Source organism: Musca autumnalis, unplaced genomic scaffold (genome assembly GCF_047663935.1).
Source record: "Musca autumnalis isolate F117 unplaced genomic scaffold, ASM4766393v1 scaffold_2, whole genome shotgun sequence".
Lineage (NCBI taxonomy): Eukaryota > Metazoa > Arthropoda > Insecta > Diptera > Muscidae > Musca > Musca autumnalis.
Genome location: NW_027411755.1, coordinates 18,132,242 through 18,145,729, shown reverse-complemented (window position 1 = coordinate 18,145,729; position 13,488 = coordinate 18,132,242). Strand labels below are relative to the sequence as shown.

Below are 13,488 nucleotides of genomic sequence, written 5' to 3'. Positions count from 1 at the left end.
ACCAAAGCTCGTGGATTTTTAAAAATATTTTTTCTTCATTTACCAAAGCTCGTGGATTTTTAAAAATATTTTTTCTTCATTTACCAAAGCTCGTGGATTTTTAAAAATATTTTTTCTTCATTTACCAAAGCTCGTGGATTTTTAAAAATATTTTTTCTTCATTTACCAAAGCTCGTGGATTTTTAAAAATATTTTTTCTTCATTTACCAAAGCTCGTGGATTTTTAAAAATATTTTTTCTTCATTTACCAAAGCTCGTGGATTTTTAAAAATATTTTTTCTTCATTTACCAAAGCTCGTGGATTTTTAAAAATATTTTTTCTTCATTTACCAAAGCTCGTGGATTTTTAAAAATATTTTTTCTTCATTTACCAAAGCTCGTGGATTTTTAAAAATATTTTTTCTTCATTTACCAAAGCTCGTGGATTTTTAAAAATATTTTTTCTTCATTTACCAAAGCTCGTGGATTTTTAAAAATATTTTTTCTTCATTTACCAAAGCTCGTGGATTTTTAAAAATATTTTTTCTTCATTTACCAAAGCTCGTGGATTTTTAAAAATATTTTTTCTTCATTTACCAAAGCTCGTGGATTTTTAAAAATATTTTTTCTTCATTTACCAAAGCTCGTGGATTTTTAAAAATATTTTTTCTTCATTTACCAAAGCTCGTGGATTTTTAAAAATATTTTTTCTTCATTTACCAAAGCTCGTGGATTTTTAAAAATATTTTTTCTTCATTTACCAAAGCTCGTGGATTTTTAAAAATATTTTTTCTTGATTTACCAAAGCTCGTGGATTTTTAAAAATATTTTTTCTTGATTTACCAAAGCTCGTGGATTTTTAAAAATATTTTTTCTTGATTTACCAAAGCTCGTGGATTTTTTAAAATATTTTTTCTTGATTTACCAAAGCTCGTGGATTTTTTAAAATATTTTTTCTTGATTTACCAAAGCTCGTGGATTTTTTAAAATACTTTTTCTTGATTTACCAAAGCTCGTGGATTTTTAAAAATATTTTTTCTTGATTTTCAAAAAGTCGTGGATTCTTAAAAATATTGTTTCTTGATTTTCAAAAAGTCGTGGATTTTTTAAATATTTTTCTTCATTTACCAAAGGTCGTTGATTTTTTAAAATGTTTTTTCTTCATTTACCAAAGGTCGTGGATTTTTTAAAATATTTTTTCTTGATTTACCAAAGGTCGCGGATTTTTTAAAATATTTTTTCTTCATTTACCAAAAGTCGTGGATTTTTAAAAATATTTTTTCTTGATTTACCAAAGTTCGTGGATTTTTAAAAATACTTTTTCTTCAATTACCAAAGTTCGTGGATTTTTAAAAATATTTTTTCTTCAATTACCAAAGTTCTTGGATTTTTAAAAATATTTTTTCTTCAATTACCAAAGGTCGTGCATTTTTAAAAATATTTTTTCTTGATTTACCAAAGGTCGAGGATTTTTAAAAATATTTTTTTTTTTTTTGATTTACCAAAGGTCGTGGATTTTTAAAAATATTTTTCTTGATTTACCAAAGTTCGTGGTTTTTTAAAATATTTTTTCTTCAATTACAGAAAGTCGTGGATTTTTAAAAATATTTTTTTTCTTAATTTCCCAAAGGTCGTGGATTTTCAAAATATTTTCTCTTCAAAAGTCGTGGATTTTTTAAAATAATTTATGTTGAGTCAGCAAAGGTCGTGGATTTTACCGTTGTTGTGGATTTTTAAAAAACTTTTTCCTACCCTTACCATAGTTTGTGGAGTTTTTTAAATATGTTTGTTTTTAGTTTCCTTCGTCCTTTTTGTTGTTTAATACTTCATTCATTAATACTGTCATGTTTTCTTTGAGTCCAATAGTCCGCAAACATCATAATTATTCCACCTTAAAGGTAATAAATATTGCATAAAATTTATTGGTCTATGTACCCAACAATCTCAACGGTAGTTATAATGACCATTTAGTTTATATTGGACCACTCCTAATTACCAACAACGTTGTATGAATAATAATTTTGAAGTAATTTCTTTAATCCTTTTGTTCCGTTACTGCGAACACTAATGGGTGCGTCTGTTGCAAATACAAATGGGCCAATAAAATGATTATTTATGAACAACGACAAGCCTGCAATAGAAATTGGCATAAAAGCCAAATATAATTTTTTTTCTCTAAATTTAATGTTGAACTAAATCTGAAGGTATTATAAAACACTTAAAATAAAATAAAACAATGTTTAAATTTTTTATTCATAGAATTTATTTAGGAGATGCTATAAACGTATATCGTGTACAATACTTTTAAAGCGAAGAATTATAATGCTAAGAGTAAAATACATTAATTTCAGGTTTTTAATCAATGAAAGTTTCTACTCTAATGGCAGAAAAACAGAGGGCAGTTATATCACAAAGATTGTCGACTGGCTTGAAATTTAAAATAACAAAGGTAAACGGCATAATTCGGCACCCCTTATTCCTTGAAATTTCAAGGCATTCGATAAGTGTTAATTTTTCTATATACTATTTAAGTTAACTATAATGTCTTCTATAATTGTCTATTGCTTTTACACCAAATGGTTGGCCCATAGTGCCTCTTTCTTCTTTTAATAAGAATACATCTTTGATATCTTCAATATTCTATATCTACCACTAGCCAATTAGTTACTAATTCCATTAGATAATATCTATAATATCGATTTATTGCTTTAACTATTTCAAATAGGACAATCACAAGATTTGCAGGAATTATTATATAATTTAAAAACAAAAGAACACAGAATGTTAATTTTCGTCATCCTTCTCTTAGACCTTTTCAAGTTCAACAAAACGATTACGTTTATATTGATCCTTATAGTCTTTAACAAAACGCAGCCTTCCCTTGTACTGGTTTTCCATAATAGTTCGAACCAATTGTGGATGATCACTACCCAATTCCAGCCACATTTTACCGCCAGGTTTCAAATGCAAACAGCCGCAATCGAATACTAAGCGTGCGATGCGCAAACCGTCTGGTCCACCATCCAAGGCATTTAGGTTTTCATATCTGAAAGAAAGAAAAAAAAACAAAAACATTGAGGCATTTATAAAATATGTTCATATGTTCGACCCTTATGAGATAAATATAAAAAACGTGGAAAAGTAAAAACGACAGAAGGAAAATCAGGAGATGCTGTTCTATGGGGCTATATGAAGGAAAAAATTTTAGGTGTAAAGTTGTATACCCCAAACGAAGACTAAATACTGGATATTCAGACCACAACCTTCAAAATACAGAGTCTATATGAAGACGTGGTCCTATACCTACAAATTTCTGCTTGATTGTTCCTTACCCCGAACGAAGACTAAATACTTAACTTCAGTCATTTCTGTGCGATAGTGAGGTCACAACCTTTAAAATATCGAAAATCGGGAGATACCGTTCAATGGGGGTTATATGAAGAAGTGGACCCATACAACAAATTTCAGGTGGAAAGTTTTGTACCCCCAACGAAGACCTAATACCAAATTTCAGTCATTTCGGTGCGATAGTGAGGTCACAACCTTTAAAATATCGAAAATCGGGAGGTACCGTTCAATGGGGACTATATGAAGACGTGGATCTATACCGACAAATTTTAGGTGTAAAGTTGTATACCCCAAACAAAGACTAAATACCAAATTTAAGCCATTTGGTTTGGATATTGAGACCACAACTTCAAAATATCGAAAATCCTGAGGTACCGTTTTATGGGGGCTATATGAAGACGTGGACATATACCTACAATTTTCTGCTTGAATGTTCCTTACCACAAACGAACAGTTAGTACCAAATTTCTGTAATTTCGGTGCGATAGTGAGGTCACAATCTTTAAAATATCGAAAATCGGGAGGTACCGTTCAATTAGGGCTATATGAAGACGTTGACCTATACCAACAAATTTTAGGTGAAAAGTTGTATACTCCCAACGAAGATTATATACCAAATTTCAGCCATTTGGGTTGAAAATTGAGGCCACAACCTTCAAAATACCGAAAATCGGGAGGTCCCGTCAATGAAGGCTATATGAAGACTTGGACCTATATAACCCATTCTCAATACCGAACTTCCTAGGAGTAATAGAAACTTTTGTACCAAATTATAAAGCTCTATATTAATTATTGCGAGCTGTATCATGATTTCTACAGACAGACCGACGGACGGACACGACTATATCGACTTAGAATTTTGTGCTTAGGTTCTATCCATGATGTGGAGCTCAGAAAATGTTTAAAAAAACCACGCCTTAGGTTCCATGAAGTGGAGCTCAGAAAATGTTTAAAAAAAACACGCCTTAGGTTCCATGAAGTGGAGCTCAGAAAATGTTTAAAAAAACCACGCCTTAGGTTCCATGAAGTGGAGCTGAGGAAATGTTTAAAAAAAACACGCCTTAGGTTCCATGAAGTGGAGCTGAGAAAATGTTTAAAAAAACCACGCCTTAGGTTCCATGAAGTGGAGCTGAGAAAATGTTTAAAAAAACCACGCCTTAGGTTCCATGAAGTGGAGCTGAGAAAATGTTTAAAAAAACCACGCCTTAGGTTCCATGAAGTGGAGCTGAGAAAATGTTTAAAAAAACCACGCCTTAGGTTCCATGAAGTGGAGCTGAGAAAATGTTTAAAAAAACCACGCCTTAGGTTCCATGAAGTGGAGCTGAGAAAATGTTTAAAAAAACCACGCCTTAGGTTCCATGAAGTGGAGCTGAGAAAATGTTTAAAAAAACCACGCCTTAGGTTCCATGAAGTGGAGCTGAGAAAATGTTTAAAAAAACCACGCCTTAGGTTCCATGAAGTGGAGCTGAGAAAATGTTTAAAAAAACCACGCCTTAGGTTCCATGAAGTGGAGCTGAGAAAATGTTTAAAAAAACCACGCCTTAGGTTCCATGAAGTGGAGCTGAGAAAATGTTTAAAAAAACCACGCCTTAGGTTCCATGAAGTGGAGCTGAGAAAATGTTTAAAAAAACCACGCCTTAGGTTCCATGAAGTGGAGCTGAGAAAATGTTTAAAAAAACCACGCCTTAAGTTCCATGAAGTGGAGCTGAGAAAATGTTTAAAAAAACCACGCCTTAGGTTCCATGAAGTGGAGCTGAGAAAATGTTTAAAAAAACCACGCCTTAGGTTCCATGAAGTGGAGCTGAGAAAATGTTTAAAAAAACCACGCCTTAGGTTCCATGAAGTGGAGCTGAGAAAATGTTTAAAAAAACCACGCCTTAGGTTCCATGAAGTGGAGCTGAGAAAATGTTTAAAAAAACCACGCCTTAGGTTCCATGAAGTGGAGCTGAGAAAATGTTTAAAAAAACCACGCCTTAGGTTCCATGAAGTGGAGCTGAGAAAATGTTTAAAAAAACCACGCCTTAGGTTCCATGAAGTGGAGCTGAGAAAATGTTTAAAAAAACCACGCCTTAGGTTCCATGAAGTGGAGCTGAGAAAATGTTTAAAAAAACCACGCCTTAGGTTCCATGAAGTGGAGCTGAGAAAATGTTTAAAAAAACCACGCCTTAGGTTCCATGAAGTGGAGCTGAGAAAATGTTTAAAAAAACCACGCCTTAGGTTCCATGAAGTGGAGCTGAGAAAATGTTTAAAAAAACCACGCCTTAGGTTCCATGAAGTGGAGCTGAGAAAATGTTTAAAAAAACCACGCCTTAGGTTCCATGAAGTGGAGCTGAGAAAATGTTTAAAAAAACCACGCCTTAGGTTCCATGAAGTGGAGCTGAGAAAATGTTTAAAAAAACCACGCCTTAGGTTCCATGAAGTGGAGCTGAGAAAATGTTTAAAAAAACCACGCCTTAGGTTCCATGAAGTGGAGCTGAGAAAATGTTTAAAAAAACCACGCCTTAGGTTCCATGAAGTGGAGCTGAGAAAATGTTTAAAAAAACCACGCCTTAGGTTCCATGAAGTGGAGCTGAGAAAATGTTTAAAAAAACCACGCCTTAGGTTCCATGAAGTGGAGCTGAGAAAATGTTTAAAAAAACCACGCCTTAGGTTCCATGAAGTGGAGCTGAGAAAATGTTTAAAAAAACCACGCCTTAGGTTCCATGAAGTGGAGCTGAGAAAATGTTTAAAAAAACCACGCCTTAGGTTCCATGAAGTGGAGCTGAGAAAATGTTTAAAAAAACCACGCCTTAGGTTCCATGAAGTGGAGCTGAGAAAATGTTTAAAAAAACCACGCCTTAGGTTCCATGAAGTGGAGCTGAGAAAATGTTTAAAAAAACCACGCCTTAGGTTCCATGAAGTGGAGCTGAGAAAATGTTTAAAAAAACCACGCCTTAGGTTCCATGAAGTGGAGCTGAGAAAATGTTTAAAAAAACCACGCCTTAGGTTCCATGAAGTGGAGCTGAGAAAATGTTTAAAAAAACCACGCCTTAGGTTCCATGAAGTGGAGCTGAGAAAATGTTTAAAAAAACCACGCCTTAGGTTCCATGAAGTGGAGCTGAGAAAATGTTTAAAAAAACCACGCCTTAGGTTCCATGAAGTGGAGCTGAGAAAATGTTTAAAAAAACCACGCCTTAGGTTCCATGAAGTGGAGCTGAGAAAATGTTTAAAAAAACCACGCCTTAGGTTCCATGAAGTGGAGCTGAGAAAATGTTTAAAAAAACCACGCCTTAGGTTCCATGAAGTGGAGCTGAGAAAATGTTTAAAAAAACCACGCCTTAGGTTCCATGAAGTGGAGCTGAGAAAATGTTTAAAAAAACCACGCCTTAGGTTCCATGAAGTGGAGCTGAGAAAATGTTTAAAAAAACCACGCCTTAGGTTCCATGAAGTGGAGCTGAGAAAATGTTTAAAAAAACCACGCCTTAGGTTCCATGAAGTGGAGCTGAGAAAATGTTTAAAAAAACCACGCCTTAGGTTCCATGAAGTGGAGCTGAGAAAATGTTTAAAAAAACCACGCCTTAGGTTCCATGAAGTGGAGCTGAGAAAATGTTTAAAAAAACCACGCCTTAGGTTCCATGAAGTGGAGCTGAGAAAATGTTTAAAAAAACCACGCCTTAGGTTCCATGAAGTGGAGCTGAGAAAATGTTTAAAAAAACCACGCCTTAGGTTCCATGAAGTGGAGCTGAGAAAATGTTTAAAAAAACCACGCCTTAGGTTCCATGAAGTGGAGCTGAGAAAATGTTTAAAAAAACCACGCCTTAGGTTCCATGAAGTGGAGCTGAGAAAATGTTTAAAAAAACCACGCCTTAGGTTCCATGAAGTGGAGCTGAGAAAATGTTTAAAAAACCACGCCTTAGGTTCCATGAAGTGGAGCTGAGAAAATGTTTAAAAAAACCACGCCTTAGGTTCCATGAAGTGGAGCTGAGAAAATGTTTAAAAAAACCACGCCTTAGGTTCCATGAAGTGGAGCTGAGAAAATGTTTAAAAAAACCACGCCTTAGGTTCCATGAAGTGGAGCTGAGAAAATGTTTAAAAAAACCACGCCTTAGGTTCCATGAAGTGGAGCTGAGAAAATGTTTAAAAAAACCACGCCTTAGGTTCCATGAAGTGGAGCTGAGAAAATGTTTAAAAAAACCACGCCTTAGGTTCCATGAAGTGGAGCTGAGAAAATGTTTAAAAAAACCACGCCTTAGGTTCCATGAAGTGGAGCTGAGAAAATGTTTAAAAAAACCACGCCTTAGGTTCCATGAAGTGGAGCTGAGAAAATGTTTAAAAAAACCACGCCTTAGGTTCCATGAAGTGGAGCTGAGAAAATGTTTAAAAAAACCACGCCTTAGGTTCCATGAAGTGGAGCTGAGAAAATGTTTAAAAAAACCACGCCTTAGGTTCCATGAAGTGGAGCTGAGAAAATGTTTAAAAAAACCACGCCTTAGGTTCCATGAAGTGGAGCTGAGAAAATGTTTAAAAAAACCACGCCTTAGGTTCCATGAAGTGGAGCTGAGAAAATGTTTAAAAAAACCACGCCTTAGGTTCCATGAAGTGGAGCTGAGAAAATGTTTAAAAAAACCACGCCTTAGGTTCCATGAAGTGGAGCTGAGAAAATGTTTAAAAAAACCACGCCTTAGGTTCCATGAAGTGGAGCTGAGAAAATGTTTAAAAAAACCACGCCTTAGGTTCCATGAAGTGGAGCTGAGAAAATGTTTAAAAAACCACGCCTTAGGTTCCATGAAGTGGAGCTGAGAAAATGTTTAAAAAAACCACGCCTTAGGTTCCATGAAGTGGAGCTGAGAAAATGTTTAAAAAAACCACGCCTTAGGTTCCATGAAGTGGAGCTGAGAAAATGTTTAAAAAAACCACGCCTTAGGTTCCATGAAGTGGAGCTGAGAAAATGTTTAAAAAAAAACACGCCTTAGGTTCCATGAAGTGGAGCTGAGAAAATGTTTAAAAAAACCACGCCTTAGGTTCCATGAAGTGGAGCTGAGAAAATGTTTAAAAAAACCACGCCTTAGGTTCCATGAAGTGGAGCTGAGAAAATGTTTAAAAAAACCACGCCTTAGGTTCCATGAAGTGGAGCTGAGAAAATGTTTAAAAAAACCACGCCTTAGGTTCCATGAAATGGAGCTGAGAAAATGTTTAAAAAAACCATGCCTTAGGTTCCTTGAAGTGGAGCTAAAAAAATGTTAAAAAAAACCACGCCTTAGGTTCCATGAAGTGGAGCCCAGAAAATGTTTAAAAATTCACGCCTTAGGTTCCATGAAGTGGAGCCCAGAAAATGTTTAAAAATTCACGCCTTTGGGTCCATGATTTGCAGCTCAGAAAATGTTTAAAATATTCACGCCTTAGGTTCCATGAAGTGGAGCTCAAAAAATGTTTATAAAAACCACGCCTTAGGTTCCATGAAGTGGAGCTCAGAAAATGTTAAAAAAAACACACCTTGGTTCCATGAAGTGGAGCTCAGAAAATGTTAAAAAAACACACCTTGGTTCCATGAAGTGGAGCTCAGATAATGTTTAAAAAAACCACGCCTTAGGTTCCATGAAGTGGAGCTGAGAAAATGTTTAAAAAAACCACGCCTTAGGTTCCATGAAGTGGAGCTCAGAAAATATTTTAAAAATCACAACTGTTTGCAAGTGATAAGGTCCACTTTAAAGTGCCAAAAGCATTAGCTGAAACCCTGCCGCCAAAGCTAAGCTGGGAATTAGGTATAATCCGGAAACGCTACCAGAATCTTAGTGGGTAGGCAGTTTGCTGTAACGATTGTCACAGAGCTTTTGAATTTTTTCTGCGGGTTCTCCGGTTCTCCCACCAGAGGCGGAGCGTCACGACACAATGCCGTATGACGTCTATGATCGGATCTGGGAGAGCGATATTGATGTCCAGCGAAGTAATAAAACTTCCAAGAGCGTTCTTATATCGGGCAGATAAGGTGGCGTACACAGAGGTATATAACGGTTTGCAACGTCTTTGAAGCAAGTTCTGCAACGACATATTATTATTAATAAAATTAATATAACCGTAGGGCGAATTTTGTTCTTATCATGATAATGTTCCACTGTTGTCATGTGGAGAAATCCTTTCGAAGTTCCTTAAACACCATTCTGAGCAATTTTGTATGTTTTCTATTGCCTACAAAGTATTTTATCTGAACTTCAGAAAAGCTCGGGAGTAACATCTTGCACAATAAATTGACGTCGAGATCAAGGGTCCTTGGTGATTGAAACTATTTGGATCCCGACCTACACATTCAAAATATAGGATGTGGCGCCACGATACTGCTACATAAGAAAGGGTATAGATAATAATGGAGTTAACATTAGAAGGACAAGAAGCAATGTTGACCAAATGTCTTCTACAACAACAAATCTAAAACGGTTGAAAATGTAGTTCTTCATGGTCAACAAAGCTTCTGGTTATTGACAATTAGCTGGGTGTTAATAGGACATCTGACAACATTTAATTTAAAATGAGTTAATGTTGTACTTGGGATATTTGGATCTTACAATTTCACTTCCGGCTGCAGCAATGCAAATTCCTCGGTTTTCACATAAGGCGGATTAGAAATGATAAGATCAAATTTCCGTCCATCCAATTCTTTGGGCAAGTAATCATTTTCAGCTGTTGTATGATTGTAGACCTTAAAACGTTCCTGGAGATTTAAACGTTTTGCATTTTCCCATGCCAGGGCAGTGGCAGCTTTACTACGTTCCACAGCGGTGCTGTTAATGTTCGGCAATGCATGTAAGATTGCCAAAGACATGGCTCCCGAACCACATCCAACTTCCAACATATCCAGAGGCTCCATTACATTGCTATAGACACTGATTACCTTTGATACAAATTCTTCAGTTTCTGGACGTGGTATAAATACTGTGGGAGCTGTTTTCAGTGTAATATCCATGAAATCCCATTCACCCACAATATGTTGCAATGGCATACGGGCACATCTTGCCTCACAGAGGCGTTCAAATTCCTTCAATTGTTCACGATTGAATTGCACATTGTGATAACTGGTCAAGGTGTTCTGAAATGTGTGTGCGCATGGGGAGGAGAAAAAACAAATTAGTACGGCATGGATTACATAAAACATCAATGATAATTAAATTAAGACCAGACTTACAAATTTACGATTTAACACCTTCGCCACAATGCATTTCAAATTGAATTCAATGTCTCCCACTTCACTTAGTTTCAACTTTTCATCCCATCCTTCTAATGCTTTGATGACATCTATTTTTTCTTCCTCGGAGTTGTTCTTCGTGGTGGCCAAAACTGGCGTTGGTCTTACTTGTCTAGATGCTGTCCTCGATATTTGTCGCACTTGTTGGAATAATAATTTGTACATTTTTATGGAATTTTAATTGATAACTTTCAACAAAATAAAAAGTTGAAGTTTTTCGTCTAATGTTATTCAACGTGAACAGCGACAGCAAGATTCAGCAAGTTCACGTTGGTGAATGAGAAAACGACACGAATAAGAAGACAAAAGGGACTCTCCGATAAAATTGAGTAGCCAAAACAAAATTGATAGATAAAGCATAATGAGAGTGTTGCGAAGAAGACATGAGAAAATTGATAATGAGGAAATTAAGGGGGTTTCAAAATTTTGGGCGTATGTCCGATTGGGGCTTGGATCTGACTGTGTGTGTCTGTACCATTTTCATTTTCAAATTCCAATGGAGCATCCTTCTTATCACCAGACCCAACAAACGATGCAATACATAATATGAAATTTCCAATTTAATGAAGATATCGGGTATATACCCACTAAACGATCTGCACGGCCGAAAGTTGGATAAATTTTTGTCCCAACACGGATCAAACCCCGGGTTAGCATATTGCAGCTCTTTTGCTTCAGCATACAAATGCGTGAGAAAATCGGACGCAGGTGATGTTACCCTCAGATTCTTTATTTAGAACACCGGGATGTACTTCGATTTCTTGGCCCACAGAGAATTGAGCCACCAGCAACATCAATAAAACGTTGTGGTACAGGAATCTTGTTGACAATGTACTCGCAAAATACATCAATGTTGTATTTCAATTGAGCCGATAATGGGTACGAACTTCGTATGTAATTCGTATTGTTCCTTGGCTTCCTTGACCAAATCAATTTTATTTCGTAAAATCAAAATTTGTTTCAATATCATGATTTCATAAAGTCTGGAAGCATCGAAGCATCCATATTCACTTGACATCATCATCATCAATCCCAAGATAATGATAATGGTGTCCTGACATCCGAATTTTTTAAATCTTGCTGCTGCAAATTTGTATTTCATACATTTCAAGAAGGATGAAAGGGAACTTACTACATATGAAGTGTACTACTTATTTTTTTTTCTGCAATTGCAATTGTTATTTTAAAATTAAAAATTGTTGAATTATGCATTGCAATTTTCATTTCATTAATACTAAATTAATTGCATTAATTTGATGTTTGAAATCGAATTTATCTTCACTCACACACATGCGAAGGAGGTACTTTAAGTAATGGAAATATGACCAAGGCAAATTTTGGACCAAATCGGTTGATCAGTTCGAGAGTTATCGTGCTATTATTAATTATTTATTATTTTTCTCTCTTTTAATAATAAATAAATGAATATGATGAAACTTGTACTATCGTATAGGGGACAGTGAATAGGAGTTGGTACAACAAAAATCAAAGCGATTCCGATTGTCACGAAATTTAGTATGGAGGTCGGGTTTGGACCAGAATAGAACTGATTAGTTTTTGGCGATGATCGTGAAATGTTAAAGGGATGAAATGGACCAAAAACAAAATTTTTGCTCGATTTTGTAGCCGCTCTGTAGGTCGCAATAATAGTCCGATCGGCGCGAAATTTTAAACGTAGTTTTGGTTTGAGATGAAGAAGTAGCGTGCAAGTCAACGGTATGATCGGATAATATTTAGCGGGTTAAATTGATCAAAACTTTTGTGTGAAAATTGGTAAAATTTCTAATGCACATCTTATAACAGCTAGCCCGGAAAGCTAGTGCACAGGGATAGTGGTATAGGGTATCACATGGTCGGCCCCGTCCGACTATAGTCTGTTCTTACTTGTTTTTTTTGATTTACCAAAGGTCGTGGATTTTTTAAATATATATTTTCTTCATTTCCTAAAGGTCGTGGATTTTTTAAAATATTTTTTTTCGTCTACCAAAGGTCGTGGATTTTAAAAATATATTTTCTTCATTTCCTAAAGGTCGTGTATTTTTTAAAATATTTTTTTTTCCGTCTACCAAAGGTCGTGGATTCTTAAAATATTTTTTTTTCGTCTACCAAAGGTCGGGGATTTTTAAAATATTTGTTCTTGAATTAGCAAAAGTCGTGATTTATTAACAAATATTTTTCTTGAACTAGCAAAGGTCGTGGATTTTTTAAAAAGATTTTTTTCTTTATTTGCCAATGGTCGTGGATTTTTAAAAAGATTTTTTTCTTTATTTACCAATGGTCGTGGATTTTTAAAAATATTTTTTCATGATTTATTAAAGGTCGTGGATTAGGAAAAAATCTCAGTTTACCAAAGGTCGTGGATTAGGAAAAAATCTCAGTTTACCAAAGGTCGTGGATTTTTAAAAATATTTTTTCATGATTTATTAAAGGCCGTGGATTTTTAAAAATATTTTTTCATGATTTATTAAAGGCCGTGGATTTTTAAAAATATTTTTTCATGATTTATTAAAGGCCGTGGATTAGGAAAAAATCTCAGTTTACCAAAGGTCGTGGATTCTTTTAAATATTTTTTTCTTCATTTTCAAAGGTTGTGGATTTTTAAAAGTATTTTTTCTTGATTCACAAAAGGTTATGGATTTTTAAAAATATTTTTCTTGATTTACCAAAGGTCGTGAATTTTGAAAAATATTTTTTCTTGAGTTACCAAAGGTCGTGGATTTTTAAAAATATTTTTTCTTGATTTTTCAAATGTCGTGAATTTTTAAAAATATCTTTTCTTGATTTACCGAAGTTCGTGGATTTTTAAAAATATTTTTTTTTTTATTTACCAAAGGTCATGGATTTTTTAAAATATTTTTTCTTGATTTACCAAAGGTCGTGGATTTTTAAAAATATTTTTTCTTGATATACCAAAGGTCGTGAATTTTGAAAAATATTTTTTCTTG

The 13,488-nt window shown here is 34.8% G+C and overlaps 1 protein-coding gene across 1 annotated transcript in view; it reads right to left on the bottom strand.

Moving 5' to 3' along the window:
* Window positions 1-2,660: 2,660 nt before the first annotated feature.
* Window positions 2,661-13,488, bottom strand: part of LOC141393773 (MTRF1L release factor glutamine methyltransferase-like) — a 53,476-nt gene continuing 42,648 nt past the window's right edge. The window contains exons 2-4 of the mRNA XM_073967230.1: window positions 10,484-11,670; window positions 9,867-10,387; window positions 2,661-3,025 (exon numbers count right to left, since the gene is read on the bottom strand). Of these exons, the coding sequence (XP_073823331.1) occupies window positions 2,785-3,025; window positions 9,867-10,387; window positions 10,484-10,708 (987 nt within the window). The 5' untranslated portion in view covers window positions 10,709-11,670 and the 3' untranslated portion in view covers window positions 2,661-2,784. The remainder of the gene's footprint in view (window positions 3,026-9,866; window positions 10,388-10,483; window positions 11,671-13,488) is intronic.